Source organism: Perissodus microlepis, chromosome 7, assembly GCF_051167445.1.
Source record: "Perissodus microlepis isolate ML-2025 ecotype Zambia chromosome 7, ASM5116744v1, whole genome shotgun sequence".
NCBI lineage: Eukaryota > Metazoa > Chordata > Actinopteri > Cichliformes > Cichlidae > Perissodus > Perissodus microlepis.
In genome coordinates this window covers 26,243,371-26,266,892 of record NC_140467.1, presented here as the reverse complement: position 1 = coordinate 26,266,892, position 23,522 = coordinate 26,243,371, and the positions used below count along the sequence as shown (strand labels likewise).

Here is a 23,522-nt window from a genome sequence, read left to right as displayed (position 1 = left end):
CAAAAGTTAGTCAATTTTGTCTGTTCTTCTGTAAAACAAACTAAGATTTATTTTTAGAATTAATATTTTGTTTCTAAGTTGAATTGACAATTTAGTAGCCTGTTTTGTTTGTTCTATTTTGAAACTTAAATGCTTTAGCGGCTGCCTTTTGTGTAGTTTGCAATATTTGCCTTTATTTATCTGAAAAAGTCTCATGTTCCTTAAGTACATCTACCCTGTTGAACTTATTATGGGAAATAAATATTTAAATCAAAACAAGCTGCTGATTATTTCACATTTTACTTGTGAGCAACGGCACATTTAAATCTTACAAATATAGTTATTTGGCTTATATCGTGATATATATCGTTATCGCCTGAAATGAAAAAAACATATTGTGATATGAAAAAAATCTTATATCGCCCAGCTCTACAGCAGACTGATTTTCTCCAGGCAGATAATTTAGTAGCATTGCAAGAAATTTGCTCCCTTTAGCACCTTAAAGCAACCGTTGTTGTGATTTGGTGCTATCTAAATAAAATGTAATTGAAATTGAATTTGATTTAGTTTTCAGTCTGAAATATTTTTTAAATTATTAAAAGCATGATTGCATTAGCAAAAACTTAAGGTGTAGCACGTGTGAAATTGTAGATTTGAAGATTTTAAATCGTCCATGAACGATATACATAGAATTTAAATGCTGTAGACATTTCTTCAAAACTATGGCATTTCAGATCCACTGCGTATCACTGAGACCTTAGCAAAATACTATTCCTTCTTCTCCCCTGTGCATCATTCGTATTCCAGGATTGATTATTTTCGTCTGGATAATTTCCTTATCCCAAGGGTCACCATGTGTAAATACAATGCAATTGTAATTTCTGATCATGCACCAGTGCAGGTTGATATCGCATTTCCAAATGTATAAGCATGGCAGCGGTTCCGGAAATTTGACTCAGCATTAATGTCAGATGAGGAGTTTTGCAAGTTCATAGTACACCACATCGAGCTTTTTCTAGAAACAAATAACACTCCAGATGTTTCAAAATCTATAATTTGGGAGTCGCTAAAAGCATATCTGCGGGGCCAAATTATTTCTTTTTCGTCTTATAAGAATAAAAAGCGAAACGAACGGCTTCGGGAGCTGACGGAGCTCATAGCTAACATTGACACACAATATGCTACCTGTCCAACCGCTGATTTATATAAGCAGAAGGTACTGCTGCAGTCTGAATTTGACACTCTCTCAATTAAAGAAACTGAGAAGCTCCTACTTAGATCAAGACATGTATACGAGCATGGTGAAAAAGCAAGTAGATATCTTTCGCATCAGCTTCGTCAATCCGCTACAGCTCAATCTATACCCGACATACAGTTAGACTCCAGTCAGGTGGTAACACACCCTGACGGAATTAATGCTGCTTTCAAGCTATTTTATCAGGATCTCTATACTTCCCGCACTGATTATTCAGAGGCTGACTTGGATTCCTTCTTGAGGAACATAGATACTCCCACTATTAACCCAGACCAACGTGAGCTACTGGAAAGACCTATTACCTCTGCGGAAATATTGCAGGCAGTTAATTCTTTGCGAAATGGCAAGGCACCGGGCCCAGATGGCTTCTTGTGTGATTTCTATAAACGCTTTGCCGGCAAGTTAGTTTCTTTACTGTCTGAGGTTTTTTCAGAAATTCAGGCAACAAGCACGTTGCCACAAACTCTGTCCCAAGCCACAATCTCTGTAATACTCAAAAAAGACAAGGATCCTCAAAAATGTGGATCCTATCGCCCCATTAGTCTACTGAATGTGGATTATAAGATCCTCACAAAAGCTCTTGCACTTCGTATAGAGAAGGTAGTACCTTCTATTATACATGAGGACCAAACAGGCTTTATAGTGAACTGCCAGTCATATTTCAATATCAGACGGCTGTTAAATATCCTATATTCTGACCACTCTGTTGATCACTAATAGTCTCACTAGATGCCGAGAAGGCTTTTGACTGTGTGGATTGGCAATATTTGTTCTCCGTTTTGAAAAAATTTGGCGTCGGTTCTAATTTTATTTCATGGATCAGGACTCTGTACTCAGCACCCCTGTCTTCAGTCCGCACCAATAACACTATTTCAGAATACTTTTCCTTACATAGAGGCACCCGCCAGGGATGCCCCTTAAGCCCTCTGCTATTCAATCTGTCAATAGAGCCGCTGGCGGCAGCATTGAGAACGGACCCCAGAATAAGGGGGATCACTAGGGGAATCACTATTCATAAGTGCTCCTTGTATGCAGACGATCTCCTTCTGTATATTACAGATCCGGAGGCATCAATTCCTTCAGCTCTGGACCTCATTGGATTCTTTGGCCGCCTGTCTGGTTACAGATTGAACCTGGCTAAAAGCACACTGTTCCCTATTAACAGTATGGCGAAGGAGGCTGACTACTCAGCCTTGCAGTTTAGACTGGAACACTCCTCATTCACCTATTTGGGTATTCAAATCACAGACGCTTATCGGGATCTTTTTAAACAAAATTTTACCCCTTTATTAGAGAAAACAAAATCGGATTTGGCACGCTGGTCAGTATTACCCATCTCTCTTGCTGGGCGGGTCAACACGATTAAAATGGTAGTCTTGCCTCGATTCATGTACCTCTTCCAGATGATACCCCTTTTTCTTCCTAAAACCTTTTTCACCCAGTTAGACGGACTCATATCATCTTTTATTTGGGACAAAAAAGTTCCAAGAATCCGTAAATCCTTGTTACAGTGTTCTAAGTCGGAAGGCGGCCTGGCCCTACCAAACTTTATGTATTATTATTGGGGTGCCAACATTGTGAAACTATCCACCTGGATGCGGGCTTTTAGGGAGGGCAGAGGGCCGCCTTGGTCCACTATGGAGCTAGACGGTAATCTCACCATATCCCCTGTTGCAATAATGTGTTTAGGTCTACCAGTCAGTCGCAATGTTCATTTTAAAAATCCTGTGGTTAAGAACTCTCTCAATGTCTGGTTTCAGTGCTCTCCTATTGCGTCAAATCATCTTTTTTTACCAGCTCTGAGCGATGCAGGATTCAAGGTTTGGTACAGCAGAGGAATTATCTGCTTCTCTGATCTGTTTGTTAAAGGGTCATTTTTATCCTTTGAAGCATTGTCTAAAGATTTTGGAATCCCAAAGACTCACTTCTTTAGATACTTACAAGCGCGTAGCTTTGCAGTTAAACACTTCACTTCTTATCCAAGTCTACCTAATGTCTGTACACTTGAGGATTGTCTGCAATTTCGATCTATTGCTAGAGGTCACATCTCTCAAATATATAGCACATTGCAGCATGTAAAGGCAGACTCTGTGTCCAAAGCCATAAATGCCTGGGAGCTGGACTTAAACCTCCAGATCCCAGACGACCTATGGGATCTTAGTGTTAGCAAGATCCATGAATCCTCAGTCTGTATATGGCATTGTATAATACAGTTTAAAATTCTTCACCGGGCGTACCTAACCAAAGCTAAACTAGCCAAAATATACAATGCCTCTGATGATAGATGTCCGAGGTGCAAGCAATCACCCGCCGATATTAACCATATGTTCTGGACCTGCTCTGATTTGAACCGGTTCTGGGAATTAGTTTTTAAAGCTCTTTCATATGTGTGTGTGGGAAAACAATTGATCCTAATCCGATGACAGCAGTCTTTGGTGTACTCCCAAACCAACACGGTATAACTTCGTATCAAATGAATGCAGTGGCTTTCTCATCTCTCCTGGCACGCAGGCTAATTCTTCTTAAATGCAAGGATTCAGGTCCGCCAGTGTTTGTTCAGTGGGTGAGAGAGGTGATGAGGTGCTTGAGATACAGTTTGAGAGGGTCTCAAAGTAAATACTACAAAACCTGGTCATCCTTTGTTGAATATGTGGAGAAGTTGTCATTTACTGCTTTTATCTGTGTTTGGGGTTTTTTCTCTTTCTTTCTTTAAAGCCACCTACTATCTGTAGCAAGCCAAAAAGAACTGCGCACAATGCAGCCCCCCCTTTTATTTATGTATTTATTTTATTCTGTTTTTGTTTGTTTTGTTTTTTGGTGGGTTTTGTTTTTTGGGTTTCACATGGTAGTATTTTTTTGTTTGTGCCCATAGATTATACATTTCCTGCATCCAACTGGTTTGCCACTGCGTGGCGCAACCGGTTTCACAATGGCAGTGTTTGTAGTCGCAAGTCGAGTTATATTTTTCTGTACTTTTGTCATATTGGAAAATCATAAATAAAGTTGTCAAAAAAAAAAGACTTGTCTGAGAGCCCAATATAACTGCAAAGGTGAACAGGTAAATAAAGAAAACATCAACAAATTTTGTCTTTCAGTGGTTTTACAATTAAGCAATACACAAGTTAATACAGAAAAATAGCCCTGTTAGTTTCTTTTTATGTTTCTAAATGTTCCAAAGTTAAAAGTTGACTTCAGTATGTCCAGGGGTTTTTTGCTTCCATATGGAAATGGGCCCACTCAAAAGTATTGTCTTTCTGAAATAAGCAAGGCCTTCCCTGAAAACAGTTTCTTCTGGATGGGAGCATATGTCTCTCTAAAATTGCTACATACATTTCAGCACTGATGTTGCCTTTCCAGATGTGCAACCAATAACAGAATCATGAATGTTTTTAATACAATCTTTACTGCCCATCTTTACTTGTTAATCTACTAAAATTAACATTTTTTATACCCTCCTCATGTTACAGATCTATTGACAGTCAACCTAAATAGATGCAAAGCTGTTTCTTTTTAGTGCTGCTTGCTTTTTCAGCCTTTTGTTGTCCCCTCCTAACTTCTTTGAGACTGCCATCAAATTGTATACGTGCTACTGTTTTTTTTTTATGAAAGAGTAAAATGCCTGAATTTTAACATTTGATTTGGTTTTATTTGTGGTCCCGGCAGCGTGGAGGGAAATGGGATTCTCATGTGCTCCATTGACAACCTTCCTGCTCAGCTGCCAATCGAAGCCACAGAGTATTTTGGTGACCGTCTCTTCCCCTACATCTGGGAGATGGTAAGATGTCTGGTTTGATGCCACCAATTTTGCAGTGCATTTGGTGGTGTTTTCTGATCAAGTATGGGAGAGGGCTATGACATGTTTCACATAGTGTTTCCTTTTTTTTGAGTAAATTATATGTCATTACCAGCTACCTTCAGATTCAACCAGACCATTGGACGAAGAAGAATTTAGCCCACAAGTCAGAGATGTAAGTAGTGAAATGTTGGTTGAGAGAAGTATCTCACTGTATTTGTTACAAAGGCATGATGCTATTTTTAGTTGAGTGTTTTACTTCATTTTCTAATTCAATATTTTGGTTGATAACATACATTTATTTATTTGGATTAGATATGTGTATGTAACGGATGTTTATTTGACTCTTTCTGCAAATAAGTGAAATTCATGTCTGGTTTGGATGTTCTGATTTATTCCTAAAGGCTGTCATCGCCTCTAACGGAAAACTTACTCCAAAGTTTGAATACATTGAAAAACTTAGAGAAAGAAGGTAAGTCTTCAGACAGGAAATGTGAATATGTAAGTTTGTTTGTTTGTTTGTTATATTTGCATTTAAATGCTTCGTTTGAATGTAATTCTTATTTTAAATGTTCATCAAACCAGTTAAAACATTCTATGAGTAAGATACAATGTCTAACGATTACAGGAAAGGTGCAATAGCTCACCAGCTCTGAATTTCTAAATTGTAGAGCTTGTTAACCTCAGTTATTAACTTGGTTTCTAGTGTGCCGTTTCTGCTGTTGCATTCCTTAAGTAATCCTTTCCTAGAATTGTCATTTGTGAAGTTTGAGGATCTTTGTTCATAGTAACTAACCATTACTATGTGGTTGTTCCTGCACAGTGCTGCCTTCTGGTGTCTGCTGTGCCTGCATTAACACCTTACTTAGCTAGCATGCTAAATAGGCCATCTCTGCTAACTAACTCCAGAAGCTGGAATATGCACTCACCAAGTGGTAGACATATCTTTTCTACTCTTTTACACTAAAAACCCAATCACTCATTATGCTGAGTCTTTCTGTCTTGTTTTGTCTGGTGTTAACATACAGTTTTTTTTGAGGTGTAATCAGATGTAAGATGTAATCAACAAATATAACAGATATAATCAATACCAGTTTAACTTCTGTGCATAAATAAAAGCTAGGACAAAGATTGGAGGCAGTATATACCTCTAGAATTCCACTGTTAACAGAGAACAAAATCTACTTAAAAAAGACTCAGACCTTGACTGCACTTAGGAGTTTCGTAGAGATGATTTATCTTAAAAGAATACAACATTTTTTTCAAGTGTCTTTAAGTAAATGAGTACAAATAACATAACATAATAACATAAAACGGTTCATTGCTTGTGACTCTATGGAAAAAGACAGCGTTCAAATAACATCAGATTTGTACGTTTTCTCCATTTTCTCTACATCAGCAATGTCTGAAAACAGTACTGGAATATTTTTTGTCTTATCTGCTACATTAAGTAAGTTTGAAGACTAACATTGAGGACAGGTTTACTTGTTTATGTTAGCATCTACTTTACATGCCCAGGCAACAAATCTAGCTATTTAATATTGCATGTTCTTATTATTACATGTCAGATCTGCAGTTAACTTATGGCAGCTTATTAGCAAACTGTGGGTCTAGACAGTCACTTACAAATGTAAAACATTTTGAAGCTTAGACTTGTAAGTAAACATGCCCTGTGATCTAATGCTTTTTTCTAGTACCAAAGTCACAGAAGTCAATTCAGTCTGGCTCTGTATAAAGGAGATTTCTCAAAAACATGAAAATATAATCATTGGCACATTTAGCATTCGTCATCTGGGAAATCACATTTATAGCATATAGCATTTAGGAATGGTTTTAAATCTGCTTTAATTATTTTCTCAGATCTGTTGATTATTTGTAATTGATTTGCTTATTTTACTGCAGTCTTAGCTTTTTTTTACATGTTCGCAAGAGTTGTATTTACAAATATTTGAATGTGTTTGTTGGATCTATTGACAGATCGACAGATAACGTTTAACCAATGAATATTTTTATTAATCATTAACAATCAGACTGTATGCATTTTTTTCTCGAAGGCTGTAGGAACAGCTTGCTTGGAGGGATCTCATCCTCTTTTCACCATCCTCAGTGAATCCATGGTCACCAAAGCCTTCCATTTGGTCATATTTAGGCCAGCTCTAAGACCTGATGAGTTTTTTTTCTTAACTGATCCTAAGTATAATTTTTCGAGACAAGCCATGCCATCAAATTTTTAATCCTTTTGACTGAATTTGGCTCCTTAAGATATGTAAACTTAGGGGGTAATCCTCCTGAGTGAATGTCTGCCTTTTCTTTTTTAATTAAGAATACAAGTGCCAGGCAGACCTACAGTCAGTCCCGCTGTGGCTAGAGCATTTGTGCAATGCGGTTTCCAATTAGGCCAGCGATAACAAGCCCACGGGTTTGACTCCAGGGGGATTTGAGGGGGGTGATGGGATCTTAATCCCACAGGTCACTCTGGGTGCCTCAATCATCCAATAATATTGGTGGTGGTGCTGGTGTAATGTTGAGGGGATCCTGCCTGCAAAATCACAAACTGATTTTTTTTACTGAATCTAGCAGATATTTTAAGAAGGATATATAATTTGATTAAAAGTCCTACTCTGGGTTTTCCAGAGCATGGCTTTCATTGTCACGTTGTTTTATCACAAGTCACTACTTTTATGATGCCAGAGATTCCTTTAACAAAACAGAAAAAAAACCCCAAATACATAAAAAGGAATATACATAGTAATATTTAAATGAGGCATACTCATAGGTTACCTGGCTTTTTAAATCTTACTAACAGTTAATGTATTGTGTATTATGCATTATAATATAATGTACTATAAATGCTACTTTCTGACATTTTTATTATTTACTTCCAATTTAAACAAAAATGCACTGCCTGACAAGAAAAGTACCAACCTAGATCTAACTAAACAAATGATCTCCCATTGGAGAATTATTGCTATGATTGATTGGTTTTAATTGGGCTATTGAACCCTAAATAACCCTTCTCATTAAACAATCACAATGGAAAACATACATCCTGTGGTTGTGGAAATGTCTTACTCCATTTAGAAAGATCAAATCATTGGCTTGCATTAAGCAAAGGTTGAGGAGAAGCACTGGTGGCCGCCAGGATTTTTACCTATTTTTGCCCATGTTTCACCCACTTTCTCCACTACTAGCCTTCCTCTTGTCTGAATTCTGTCCAATTCTTCATCAGTCATACAGTTTGCTATCTATTGCTGCCATTTTGACTTTGTACACACTGTATTGTAAATAACTAAGACATTGATTCAAACCTTTCTACACATTACCCTCTTTGACTCTCGGAGGAGGCGGACGCATCTTTCCCTTCTCCCTCCCTTATCTTCCCTGCTGCTGCTTCTGTCTGTTTGTCTAGTCTCTTCTAACTCTACCCCTCAAAGAGTTTCTCAGTCTTGTTCTCTAAAACCTAAAGAATTATGGATTTGATCAACTGTTCCCGTAACGGAATTGACACCTTGCTGGGCTTGGGAGAGCCAGATTGTCCTGCGGAGACGTTTGCTGCCAGATACTCGATGGTCGGTTGCGTTGTGTGTCTGGCGACACTCTCGATGGAGGACAATGAACAACATCTACCAATTTGGAACCATGATAACAGAGTTCTGGCTGATTGGAGCTGGCTCGGATCTGGCTTATCGAAGAACAAGAAGTGGCTATAGCTGTTCAAAATCCCACAAGGCTGGCCGACATGATAGGCAGGGCTGTGAGTACTCAGACTGTGTTTTGAACGCAATATGGATACGATCTTGGAGAAACTCATGGCTCTGCAATATGGATAACATCTTGGAGAAGAACAACGGGAATTGAGATAATTGGTGACCAGTCATCAATGTTTCCTCTAATTTTTCGTGTGTCTGAGCAAACACACAAACTCCCTGAGCGGTCTCTTGGACCACTGTGAGCAACAGCGGACGTGTGCACTGTGGTCACGCCAGCATCGAATCCATCCAAGTTACATGGTTTATTAAAATAATCAAATTACAGTGTTTACATTTATGTTAGCTACTTTTAATTAACTGCTTTAGCCCACTGACAACGAAAATTTAAAAAGAATCTTGTTCATGACCTGTGTAGTATGTTAACACAGTAAAAATAACTTGAATTTTGAAAACACAACTTTTTTTTCCTTTGTTTTTTTTCATATATAAAGCTCTGACTTTAATTATGATCATGAGTTTGTGGTCTGGGAGAGTCCTGTAACTCTGTCTGCAAAATACAGTATATAATGACCAATGTTGGGCAATTAATTATATAGTTAGTTCTTCAAAAAAGTAACTGAGTTATGCAAACAACAAAGTTTTTGCAGCTGTTTACCTAAAAATGCAGCCAAGGCGTTTTTTTAAATAAACATTTCAAACTATTTACAGAACAATCAGGTGTTCTGCATCAAATTTGATGCCACACAAATTATTTGTGCCCCTCCAAAAAATAATTTCTGTCCACTATGAGATAAAGGAGAATGACAGCCTGATACCTGCAGGCCTGACAACAGGAGATGTATCACTCCTGTAACACCTGTAACATTCAGCAGTTGCCTCATTGTTCTGACACACACAACAAAACTATTGACTACACTACACACTAACTACACAACAAAACACACTAACTACACAAGATTTGCACTAAACGTCGCAAATCTCTCACATCTCAAAACACCGCCGTCACTCCTAAAACTTCCCCCTTCCTAAACAACAAAATACCATGTTGCCTAGGGGTGCAACGACACACAAAATTCACGGTTCGGTTCGGTTCGATACTTTGGTGTCACTGTTCGATATTTTTTCGATACAAAAAAAAATGTTCATGCCTTTTTAATTTGTCATTTATTAAAATTATAAATATATATTTTAACTCAAAAGTACAGTTTTTAAATTTAATGTTGCTGAAATAACAAAGTAATAAAAAAAATAAATCTATCTGATCGAGGAATCACTCATCTTTGGAAAAGAGAGTTTATTACAGAGAAATGGCTCTTTCCAAAATAAAAGCTATACTATACGCGTCTGTAATGTTCTGTCTCAAACTTATGAATAACGTATTCATAATCTGCTTCGTGAGCCACCATTCTCTTTATTGCCGCTCGTTCAGTTCAACATAAAACACACCCACTTCCGTAAAAACAAACACTCCCCGTTGCCACTACGGTGGACCACAAGGGACAGTAAGAACGGAGTGCAAACATTATAAGCAATACAATATTCTCCCTTTTTTTTTTTCAAATGTCCGCCAGTGACACAGCTGGTATACATTTCAAAATAGAACATCCTGAACATGAGGATAAGGAACAGTTTTTTCAACACTGTCATGTGTAAAATTACTGTGGCATAAAACTAACAACAACAATGCAACACGGGATATGAACTCATTAGTACATTGACATTTGACATGTTTCTTTTTTTTTTCCTTCAGGGCAGCGATCCGCCTACACCCTTTACAATCACAGGTCAAGAATAACCCTCGGTTTGACCACTCGTCCTGATCTGGTGGTCAGTGCAGGGCTAGTGTCCATGGTTGGTGTTTTAGTGTCTCTAGATGGCGACAGGGGCTCTGCTTGTTGTTGAGCTGCACTATCCGGCTGGGTTACCAGATCGGATGTTGGTGCTGAAGGTGCCGGTGACGCCTTGGCGCCTCTCAGTTGCCGCTGGTTACGCCGTATAGTCTGTCCCTCGCCAGTGCGGGTCACGAAAGAGCGGGCAGTCTCTGCAGGTCGGATGATGACAGCCGGTTTCCAGGCTCCGGACTCGTGCTGAAAGCGAATGTGGTCCCCCTGCTGCAGCCTCGGTAGTGGTGCGGCGCTGCGATTGTAGTAACGCCTCTGATGCTCTTGTCTTTCCATCCGTGGTTTTTGCACAACCGTCGGGCTTATGATGCGAGGTACCAGGTGGTATCCGGTAATGGGAAGCACTGAGCGTAGACGTCGACTCATGAGGAGCTGCGCGGGTGACCTGAAGCCGTCGACTGGTGTGTTCCTTTGCTCCAATAGGGACAGGTAGGGATCTACTCCCTGAGCATGAGCTTTATCCAGAACTGATTTAGCCGTTTTGACTGTTCTTTCGGCAAGGCCGTTGCTTTGTGGGTACAAAGGACTTGAGGTCGTGTGGACAAAGTCCCATGTGACTGCAAAATCCTTGAACTCTCGAGAGCTGTACTGTGGGCCGTTATCTGAGATAAGCTTCTCTGGTATACCATGTCTGGCGAATATGGCCTTGAGCTTTTTGATGACGGACCCTGCAGTGGTAGAGAATAGCCTTTCGACCTCAAAGTAGCGGCTGTAATAGTCCACAACTACTAAGTAGTCCCGTCCATGCCATGTGAAGAGATCTGAGGCCACTGCCTGCCATGGTCTCTCAGGGATCTGGTGTGGGATGAGAGGTTCTTTGGGATTCGCCGCGCGCCTCTCCTGACATATGGAACAGTTTTCCACCGTGGCAGCTATGTCCTTGTCCATGCCTGGCCAGAAGAGGGCGTCCCTTGCTCTCTGCTTACTCCTCTCAATCCCCATGTGCCCAGTGTGGATTCTCTCCAGCATGTTGTTTCTTAGGGCTATTGGCACTATAATTTTGTCACCTTTGAAGATGATGCCATGGAAGTGTGAAATTTCATCTCTGAAATTCCAAAAGTCCAAAAGGGTTTTAGGGCATTTTTTTCTGTCCTCAGGCCAGCCATCCTGCACAGTTTGCTTCAGCAGGGTGAGCTGCGGGTCGCATCCTGTTGCAGCCTGTATCTCTGAGAGTTTTTTGTCACTTACTGGGAGGCTGTTTATCACTGAGTGGATCTGGTCCTCCATGCCTTCACTCAGCGTGCTGTCTTGGTCGAGCAATGGTTTCCTGGACAGTGTGTCGGCCACAGGTATGTCTTTTCCGGGCCGGTGCACAATCTCTATGTCGTACCTCTGCAGCTGTAACAGCATGCGCTGCAGACGTGCAGGGGCTACAGAGATCGGCTTCTTCAGTATGCGCTCCAACGGCTTGTGGTCCGACTCGACAATGACTCTCCTGCCGTATATGTAGGTGTGGAAACGCTTGCATCCAAACAGCACTGCAAAGAGCTCTTTTTCGATCTGTGCATAGTTGACTTCTGTTGGGGTCAGTGTCTTTGAAGCATATGCTATTGGGTGTCCGTCCTGCATCAACACAGCTCCCAAACCATACTTCGATGCATCTACCTGTAGCCGTAGCTCCTTGGTCGTGTCGCAGTATGCCAGTATGGGGCCTGGTTCTCTGGTTATGAGATCTTTCATTTGCTGGAAGACTCTGTCGTGGGTCTGATCCCAGATGAACTCTGAGTCTTATTTGAGCAGCTGACGCAGCGGTGCGTTCACCTCTGATAGTCGTGGTGCAAATCTGGACAGGTAGTTCGCAATTCCAAGGATTGTCTCAAGCTCATTCTTATTCTCAGGAGGTGGCATGTCCTTTATGGCCTGCAGTTTCTTTGGGTCTGGCTGGATGCCCTCCCGGGTAAGTTTGTGTCCAAAGTAACTCACTTCTGTGGCGCCTATGACACATTTCTCTGGATTGAGACGTACTCCTCGCTCCCTTGTGCGCTCAAGCATGGCACGGAGGTTCTCGTCGTGTTCCTCCTTTGTCCTGCCAAACACGAGGATGTCATCCACGATGGCTGCCACTCCATTGAGCCCTTCATACGTCTCATCGATTTTCCTTTGGAAAATGTCCTGTGCTGATATTATCCCAAAAGGAAGGCGCAGAAAACGGTACCTGCCAAAGGTCGTGTTGAAGGTGGTGAGAAGCGATGACTTGGTGGTTAATTGGATGGCCCAATAGCCTGAGCGAGCATCCATGACACTGAAGTACTGTGCTCCTGCCAGCTTTGGTGTGATGTCATCCAATGTTGGAAGCGGATAATGAGGTCTTTTGATGGCTTTGTTTAAATCGCGAGGATCGAGGCACACTCTGAGCTTCCCATTACGCTTCTCCGCGACCACCAGTCCGTTTACCCATTCTGTGGGTTCTTTTACTTTGACGATTATGCCGTTTTTCTCCATGTCATCCAACTCCCGTTTAAGTCGTTCCCGCAGTGTGAAAGGGATCCTCCATGGGGGGCACACAACGGGCATGGCGTCTGGGTCAATGTGTAAGTCACATTCTCCTGGGAATTTCCCTATGCCCTTGAACACATCGGCAAACTCCTCCATGACGCTTGTGATCTGTACTGACATGACCAGCTTGACTAGGTTTAGATCCAGGCATGCTCTCAGCCCTAGGATGGGGGGTGCTGTAGTGTCTACTATGTCAAAAGTCAGCATCTTGTGAATGTCTTTCCACCTGCACTTCAACTGGCATGTGCCTTTGATGTTGAGTTTTTCTCCTCCATAGCCAGATAGTGTGCGTGTGGGCGGTGCCAAGCTAACCTGCTTAAAGCACTTCTTAAACAATCGGGCAGGGATGACGTTAGCAGTGGCTCCTGTGTCAAGCTTAAAACTCACGGTGTGATGCAGTGAGCCTACTTCTACGTCAGCGTAAGCCTGTTCATCGGCCTCCCCTTCGTTGCACTTTGTTATGGAATCTATGAATAGCTCCGCTTCATCGCTTGGAGTGTCAGGGTTAATAGAGTACACTGGGTTGGGTTGATGTGGTGTTTGTGAACGGCATGCTTTAGCAAAGTGGTTCATTTTATTGCACTTTTTGCACCTCTTCCCTTTTGCAGGGCACTCCTCCTTCTGACTGTGTGCTCGTGCACATCTTCCACACACTTTTCCCATCTTATTATGATGAGGTGCCCTCCTATCTTTTTGCTGCGTACTCTGGCGCTTAGCGGATACTGCATGCGCGGGCGCTGCTCCCTGCAGGCTCGTGTGTGGGTCAACCATGGCTTTCAGTTGCTTTCGTGCGATCTCATAGGAGCGTGCAATGTCTATGGCTTTTTCTAGAGTCAAATCTGACCCTTGGCTCAGAAGCTTTTCTCTGACTTGTGGGAAACTGGTTGCAAAGACAATCCTGTCTCGGACCATTTCATCACTGTTAACGTAGCCACACTGCTTGACGAGTAACTTTAACTCGGTCACAAAGTGTTCAAATGACTCCCCTTCACCTTGGAGTCTTTCATTAAACTTGTATCTGGCGAAAATGGTGTTTGTTTTCGGCATGAGGTACTGTTCAAACCTGTCGAGATATGTGGTCAGCTTTTTAGCTTCTTCATCAGATAGCTGCCATGTGTTATAAATGTCCCTGCCTCTTTCTCCTACCCACAGAAGAAGATAGCTGCACTGGGTCTCCTCGGGCTTGCCGCTTAGCGGGCCGCTAAACATTAGCTTCACATGTTGTACGAACCTCCGCCAGGCATCGGGAAGATTGGCTGAATCCCAGTCCATCCGTGGTGCAGGAACTCCCGACGAATCCATTTCGCTCTGTCAGTGGGCGTTTAGTTCGATTTTTTCTGACACCATGTAATGTTCTGTCTCAAACTTATGAATAACGTATTCATAATCTGCTTCGTGAGCCACCATTCTCTTTATTGCCGCTCGTTCAGTTCAACATAAAACACACCCACTTCCGTAAAAACAAACACTCCCCGTTGCCACTACGGTGGACCACAAGGGACAGTAAGCACGGAGTGCAAACATTATAAGCAATACAACAGCGTCTTCTGGGGTATACTCTCAGCAGCATATTAAACATATCAGGTCCCCATAAGGAGAATCATGTGCTAACGGCTGTCTAAATGACTCGGGTAAAGTTTGTACCATGCGCGCTTGTTGTTTTTCTCTGCTTCCACTTGTCTTTGCACTAGGATGCTGTCAGCATAAATGTGCAGTCATATTCGTTGTGTTCCCACTAGTGCTGTCAGCGTAAATCTCGTTGAAACGACATTAACGCCACAACACGGCAAATCTCCGTTAACGAGCTACCGCGGATCGCCCCATGCGTGGGGCTGGACGGCCAACACGTTAACGAGCTAACTGCGCTAACACACTAGGTCCCACCCATGTAATTGAGCATTGCGTGGCACATCCAACATACTGTTTTACTTTTGTCCATGACGCGCTTACCTTCAGGGTCATACTTCACATGAAAACCAAAATAGTTCCAAACGCCAGATCTGAATGAGGGTGGGGGAGGTTCAATTTGCCATGTTGCAAGGAGAGCTTAACTTCTGTCTCGCTAGCTTGCCCTGCGCTCACTGAATCTGCGCTCGACTACTCCGCCTAGGCTGCACTGTCGAGCGCAGATCCACTGAGCGCTCAACACAGACAGCATCGTCAGAAGGAAAGTTGATCAAATAAATTAAAAATTTTGTATTGTTCGATACATATGCGTACCGAACCGAAAGCACTGTATCGAACGGTTCAATATCGATACGAATATCGTTGCACCCCTAATGTTGCCATATCATTTTTTGGATTGGTCGGCATGGTACATTTTTCCACCAATAGGAAAGGGTGGGGTTTTTTGGTTTTGTTTTTGCTCACAAGCTTTTGAGCGTTTTCCTTATAAAACCCCGTTTTTACCATTTCTTCCCACACTAAATATAAACAACGATAGTATTCAGGAAGAAAACCAAACATTGCATATTTTTATCTTAACTCTGGTTTTACGTGGCCTATCAACACAATTTAAAAACTGGTATAAAGTCCACACTTTTTCCGTCAATTGTTCCGTCTGTCCTGCTCACATCTCCAATGGTTGTACACGTTGTCATTAACGTGGCTTCACTCCTCATCAGCCGGTTTGCTAGCTAAAACACCGGTGTCGGCACATAAGGACGCTGTCATAGCCTGTCAACGACGTTGATTAGCTGCGTATAAACGAATGTGAATCGCATTATTGGCTGGACTGTGGGATAAGGTGGCATCGTTCTAATCCCATACTGGAGCAGCCAGTCACTTACTGACTAACACTGCAAAACAGAATTGTTAAAGTATTAATTTTAATTTCAATTCAGGTTAGATTTTTTTTCTGTGCGCAGAGACCATGCCAGCAGTGCGCACGCGCGCAGCTTAGAGGGAACATTGCCAGTGATGGACATTAGATCAACTGTAAAAATTGGATGCAATTGTTCACACTAAACCCAAACATTCAGTTCATGCGGCCCCCCTGGTGCCAGCTGAAGGCCTACCAAGGTTGAAGCTGACTGGAACAACAAATTCTTCCCATGATAACAGGATTGTTGTCAGAATTCTTTGTACCTCCTTCAAGGCCACCTGGATCCACTGGAGACTGTGATGCCTCAAAGGCATTTATGTCATTTATCTTTAATGTTTGCTTTAAAATAATTAATTTGTTTGTATTTAAGTTAAAAAGAACAGTAAAAAGAGTTAAAAATGTGAAGAAGATTTAATTTTGAAGGTGAACTTGCTAATAACCTCACTTCCTGGTGGGTTCCCTGTATTGCTTCATTTCCTGTTTAATTCCTCATCCTGGTTGCTCTAAGAGGGAGAGTGACATGCGGTCTTGCTCTGAGGCTTATCCACAGCCATCCACTTGGGAACATCGTTCAGGCAACGCTGTAAGTGTATATATTTCATGATGAAGGTGTTAAAAAGGCATAAATAGCGGTATTTGTTAAAAATTATATTTTATTTGTGATTCATGGAGGTTGATATGTACATGTTAAAAAAGGCATTCCTTTTGATGATCATTACTGTTGCTCAAGCTAACACGAAGATGTAAAGTCATATTTTGAGTTATTTCGTGATACAATATTTATGTAAACACGATCATTTTTTCTATTCTGTATTTCTTTTCAACCACAGTTTTCACCGCTTGTCAAATGAAGATTCTGAGTAAAAAGTCACCTCTACTCGGACTCGTGTATTCATTGACAGGGGTTTAGCTTGGTGTTTAACCACAGTTGCTACACTCTGCAACAGAACACTACAGAGACTGTTGACCTTCGCTTAACCGGGTGTGGTGACACTTTCTCTCAGCTGAACACGGGATACACACACACACATGCACACGCATGAAACATGTACACCAGCGGTCCCCAACCCCCGGGCCTCGGACCGGTACCGGTCCGTGAGTCGTTTGGTACCGGGCCGCGAGAGTTGAGGCTCAGGTGTGAAATGTATAGTTTTCAGGGTTTTTATCGGTTTTCAGCGTTATTTTGTTATCGTTTTTATCGTTAACTCTGTTTTCCTGGGTCTTTTCACGTGTGTTATGAATTAAATCTTCTTTTTTTTGGTACCGGTACTAGTTTTATTTTGTTGTATTTATCCGCGACACCTTAAAGGCCGGTCCGTGAAAATATTGTCGGGCATAAACCGGTCCGTGGCGCAAAAAAGGTTGGGGACCGCTGATGTACACTGATACTGATACGCCCTCACTATCACCCTCCCTCCCCCGAATCCAACGCCTCCTCCCATGCTTACCTCCCATCCGATGTGGACACCAGATCATTGCAGCAGTCCCAGATCAGCTGTACACACTGGAATACTCTCCCAACCTCTGGCGAAGCGGATGGCACAACATAGAGGCCATTTACGTGAAAAGGGAAAGACTATGGAATCAGAACGATGCCACTTTGAAACGAAACCGAAAAAAATATTGAAACCGAAAAAAAATATTGTAACTGAAATAAATGTACTGAAAAATCTTGTATTGAAACCGGAAAAAAAAATTGATAGTGAAAAACAATTAATTAAAAGTGTAATTTTTTTGTTTTCGCTTACAATTTTTTTTTCAGTTTCAATCCATTTCTCGGTTTCAAAACATTTTTCAGTTTCACTCTGCTGGCACTGTTTTTGGCGTCAGGGGCACGCCTGGGGGGGCGGGGATTCCGACCCGCATGTATTTGCATATATTATAATGCTGACCAATGACTGGAGAAAACACTGACGACGCGGCTGCGGTCACGGACAAACTTGCACGTGTCTGTTCGGGAATGGCAGATGCTGAGAGGTCCAGCGTTTACATTACCGACTATTTCAAAGTGACAGCCTGAGGTGTTCTTCAGTAAATTGGACTACCGGACAGGAGGACCTGAGGCCCCACCGCATTATTTTTGGTAAGTTAAATGTGTTTGTAAGCTAATCCGTAATTTAGGTCCTTAGCTAGCTACCTAGCTCCATCATCTCATCTTTGCAGATGTCCATTTATAAAGCATCAACAACTCAAAGGTAAACATGATATTAGAAAATGTGTTAGTATATAAGGCCTTTAAAACAAATAAAAAATAAACAGCTCATATGTCAGCTGTCGGCAGAACTGTAGGACTGAACAACTTCAGATCCCGAGTGTGTGAGGACAGAGAAGGATCAGCTCTATTTCAGATTTGAGAGATAAACTTTATATTTCAGTTTGTGATGATTCTGTTCTGTTTGTGATTACAGGAGCCGTCCTCAGATTCAGACCTCAGCACCACCCAGTGACAGCAGACAGATGATCCTATATCGTCAATCTTTGTAGTAACTCCAAAATTAACTGATGAAAACAGTACAAAGGTTAAAGTACCACATGTGCTGTCAGTGAAAGCTGCAGCTGTTTTATTGATAAATTTAAAGACAAAAAGTCAAAAGGATTAATCACCCCTGTATTTGTGTCACTATACATCAGCACTAACAGGACCTCAGTTTGGTGTTTCAGAAAACTGCTGATCTCAGACCTGCACAACTTCTGTTTTAAACACTGAATGTACTCAGCTACATGAAGAGCACGTTTTCTCTGACACAATTAAATAAAACCTGATTAAAGTCAAAGGTTGTTACTTGTATTTGAACTAAAAACTTGTGATCTGGAATTCTTTCACTGTTTTTTGACAATAGTGTGTTATTTATCATAAAGTAATTCAGAGTCATTCATACCAGAGTAACCAGAGAGCACAACATATATTTAACTTTCTACAGGACTTAAAGCTATTATATTATGTAAAAGTACAGACCCTCTGAGGATTATCTGAGCACTTCTAACATTACACAAAGCAAAGGTCTCCATCAGTGTTCATGAAATGCTGGGTTTATCCTTCTTGTGAGGGAGCTGCTGGTGAAGGTCACGAGCCCTGCTTGATCCCGGCGATGAGTTTCAGTCTTCCTGGTGTTTGTGAAATGATGCCTCTCACTGTGGGTCAACAGGACAGCTGTAATGAAAGAAATTGAAGAAGTTTTGAAAAAAAAAATCTTGGAAATACCCTATATGTGAGAAGCAGATTTTGTATTTACTTTTCTTTTGCCAATCAAGATAACTAAAAGTATAATTTTCACCATACAATTACTAACCTTGTCATCTCCTGCACTGTCTGTTTTGGGCTCTGGGCTTGTCCCTCCCAGCGCTCATGAGACTGCTTTTGCTGCACTGTGGTATGAGGTGCTAACCTGTTGACAGTGTTGGGAAGGTTAATTTTAAAATGTATTCCACCAAAGATTATAGAAGTAATGTATTCTGAATACTTTACAACTACATGAATGTACTATTGCTGTGTGATTTATTACTATTACTGAAGGCTACTCGCCATACCAATACCAACTAGATGTTAAAATCTTAATAAAAATGAGTAACAGTAGGTGGACATTAGGTAAGGCTGCACTTTTTGCAGCAATCTCGTATAGAAAACTATTCCGCGCGTATATAAAACAGGTCCATGGCTCCGAACCGTAGTAAAGGGACCTCTGGCTAATACGTCGGGTTTGTGTCGGGCTCGTAGCTGAAAACTAGCTTTACTTTGTTGTCTGGGTCAACTTTGCTAGCGAGAGACAGAGAGAGGCGTTGAAACGCTGCTCCAATGGGACTGACAAAAGATGACGGAATTGTATTGACAGCTTCGTCATCTAAAACTTTTTCAGAATCAGAAAGGGTTTTATTGCCAAATGTTGAGCAGGTTTACAACATTAGGAAATTGCTGCGGTACTTAGTGCAAACATACTGTCATATAACGCTTAAATAGACATAAAAATAAGAATTAAAAGTGCTAAGTAGATAGATATATACATGAGTGCAGGTGGTGATCAGTGCAAACATGATCAGTGCAAACAGATGAATGAGCAAGGAATCAGTGTCATCAACTGCATCTCTGGTGTTCCTTTTTTATTTGCAACAAATATCCATATCTGATATCCTAGGTATGCTGTGCTTCAGTTTTTGAAATCTCATGTTTTAGGTACTGAACTCAAATCTGTGGAGTTCAGTATGTAACTTTCCCACTTGGAGGCTCAGAAATTGAAATGCTGTCATGCTTTACCATAATAACCCAGCCTGTCTGATGTTCTTAAGGGAGAAAACTCAGATCATGAAGAAGGCCGGCATGAAGCGAGTTCTGCTGTTGGGTTCAGGATATGTGTCTGGACCTGTTGTGGAGTATCTGACCCGTGATCAGGGCACCCAGGTCACTGTGGGTGAGTTTGCCTGTTAAACTTTATTAAGACTGAAATGTTCTGGGCTTTTGTGGGATTAAAATTCATGTCAGTCTTTATTGTCAAGTTTATCATTTTCAGATAAATAATGAAACCAAAGGTCAATGTTTAATATTTTTATTAAGGGTTAGTTTGGTCTCTTTGAAAGAATTATGAGGAGTGAGTGATTTGTATAGCCCATCTAATGGACACATCACAACCTTGAACAGTGTTAGTCAGTGTTTACTCAACTCTGCCAAAGGGTAACTGTAAGCAGTGCAGGTTACTGACTGACCATGTTTCCCTCTTAACATAGATGTATGTACTTCTACTGAGATTAAATTGTTTTGGGGCTTTGGAGATCAACAGAGTGAAATCATTGCATCAGTATACTGGTGTCAACCTTAATGCTGGTTAGCCTGTTAGATTTCTGTTGCCACGTTGGACTCCAAGAAGACTTACTTCTGCAGTTTGGCTGAGAGTCAGAGGACTTTCATTGCTATTTTAAATATTTTCATCTTTAAGAAGCTTAACTGTGACTTATTCCTTTAGCCTGAGGAAGTTCACTTAGATACAGTTTATCATAAATCATATTGCTCTAGTAAAAGTGATAAAACACTTCTAACACTACCCTTAAAGTGTAAATCTTACCATGGGGGTTCTTGTCCAACTTAGGACTTTAGGTATCTTGGTGTTATTATTATAATAATGAGTGCCATTGACTATATCTAGAAGATGGATATATTCTGGGTAGCTTGGGTAGCACAATGCATCACGTTAACTGAGCTAACATATAAATGAAACCCTGAGCCACAATATTCATTGATAATTGCATTAAAATGGCCTAGATTACAAAGACACCACAAACTTCCAGCTGAGTCCAGCTGAGTGGCTTACATTAACAGTTATAAGCACAGTAAAGAGTACATTACTTAAAGTCTTAAAAAAACTGAAACTGAGAAAGTTGACAAAGACCAGAAAATTATGTGTCACAGTGGTTATTGTTTCTTTGTTTGCATTTAGCATCGATGCTATTGAGCCAGGCAGAGGAGCTGGCAGCCAAATACCCCAACACCATCCCTGTCATGCTGGATGTCAGCAGCCAAGAAGGACACCTAGACTCTCTGGTCAGAGATCATGACTTGGTCATCAGGTATAGCAGCAGGACAGATATAACATTGGTGGCAAATATTAAGTAATGTGTAAAGTTGTAATGATTTCATTTATTCCAGATGAATACTTTACCACAATATGTATTACCACAAAACAAATTCTTTTTTATTTTTTTATCATTTCATCTCCAAAGTAATTTAATGGAGCCCAGTTATTGTTGGACTGTTTTACAATTTAACATTACATTATTAGATTAAAATATCAGTCCGCTTATACTTAAGTCAACCCCTTCATCTTCTCCTCAGCTTGCTGCCTTACTCGTTCCATCCGCTTATCGCCAAACACTGTATAAAGAGGAAGGTGAACATGGTGACAGCCAGCTACCTTAGTCCTGCCATGAAGGCGTTGCAGAGCAGGTAATGATCAAGTCCACAGAAGTCTGTTAGGAATTCAGGATTACTTTCAATAAATGTTTCTCTATTATTTTCTTATCTGTGCACATCATCCTCAGCAGTATTAATAAATTATTGTAAAACATATGCATAGGATTTGGGATGCACAAATGTATAGGCAAATGTTAGTCTTGTTTCTTGTTAATGTGTCACATAATTATTGCACTGGCTAAATGTTTGAAGGTTATGAGATAAAAAGCTGTGACTTTAAAGTTTAAACTTTGAATTTTATAAGGAAATTTTCTTATTTTTCTTTTGATAAGAAAGTGAAATGCATAGCAAAAATAGAATAAAATAAAACAGAAAAGATCCCCCCTAATATTATTAAGAAATATAGTCATGAAAAGTGAAAATGCATATTTACATGTTGAATGCATTTGTGTGTATTAGTGCAGAAGAAGCAGGGATCACGATCGTGAATGAGATGGGACTGGACCCAGGCATCGACCACATGTTGGCCATGGAGTGTATCAACAAAGCCAAAGCTGAAAGCTGCACTGTGAGTCAACATTGCAACACTGAGATAGAAAATCTGGCACCTGTATGTGTGCCATATAAACAGTGTTCAAACACACATGGACAGTCACACTATGGCTCAACATGGAAAGTTTTATGTTTAACACATGCTGAGTTTCACACAGGTTTCAGTTCAAGCAGACAGACACAGGCTAATGTGGAGTTTTTGAACTGGAATTTGTTTTTTGTTTTTCTTAGAAACTGGTAATGTAAACAAACAAATTGAACCCAATATTGTTCTGACAGACTGAACACTTTAAAACTAGACATAACTCAAGATTAATGATTCATGCCAGCTTCTGTCATATCAAGTGGTTAACCTGATCAGACTTTGACAGATACATAAATACAATTGTCACTAACTTTATTAAGAACAGCTGTAGACCTGCTTATTCATGCAATCATTCAGTCAGTCAGCATACAGTGGAAGCTGAATCCAATGGTTTTTCTGTAAGCACTGATTTGTCAGGTTTGTTTCCACACATGATTTTCTTTAAGCATAAACTAACCAATTATGGATCACACAGTTTCACATTGCCTGCATGTTTGGGTGCTGCTGAATTCAGAGACCGTAGGAAAAAAAAATGTTCTCTAATTGAAAATTGTCTACCTACTATTACTCCTTTAGAGTGGACCTATTATACTCATTTTCAGTTTCATGTTTGTATTTGTGAACTTTATTACAGTGACTTTGCCTCATTCAGGTTTTGAGACTAATCTTATTTAACTTAGGGGCTGCACTTGTCTAGTCTAAGTTTAACCACAGACTGAAATAGCAGTTTTAACTCATCTCCGTAACACCATACTCCGTTTAAACTTCTCTTTTGATCAGTGATGGGAATAACGGCGTTACAAGTAATGGTGTTACAAGTAATGGTGTTACAAGTAATGGCGTTACTTTTTTCAGTAACGAGTAATCTAACTAATTACTGTTCCTATCGTTACAACGCCGTTACAGTTAATAACAAGAAAATGCGGTCCGTTACTATTTTTCAACAAACAGACGGTTGAAGCTGTGTTCAGTTTACTGCATCTCATATCAGTTGCACGGAAGTAGCTGTAAGTAATCTGGGCGCTACATCT

At 40.7% G+C, this 23,522-nt stretch overlaps 1 protein-coding gene across 1 annotated transcript in view; it reads left to right on the top strand.

Moving 5' to 3' along the window:
• Nucleotides 1-23,522, top strand: part of aass (aminoadipate-semialdehyde synthase) — a 69,835-nt gene that overhangs the window by 38,982 nt on the left and 7,331 nt on the right. The window contains exons 11-17 of the mRNA XM_084934410.1: nt 4,898-5,009; nt 5,143-5,202; nt 5,432-5,499; nt 20,240-20,361; nt 21,382-21,511; nt 21,777-21,887; nt 22,314-22,422. Of these exons, the coding sequence (XP_084790536.1) occupies nt 4,898-5,009; nt 5,143-5,202; nt 5,432-5,499; nt 20,240-20,361; nt 21,382-21,511; nt 21,777-21,887; nt 22,314-22,422 (712 nt within the window). The remainder of the gene's footprint in view (nt 1-4,897; nt 5,010-5,142; nt 5,203-5,431; nt 5,500-20,239; nt 20,362-21,381; nt 21,512-21,776; nt 21,888-22,313; nt 22,423-23,522) is intronic.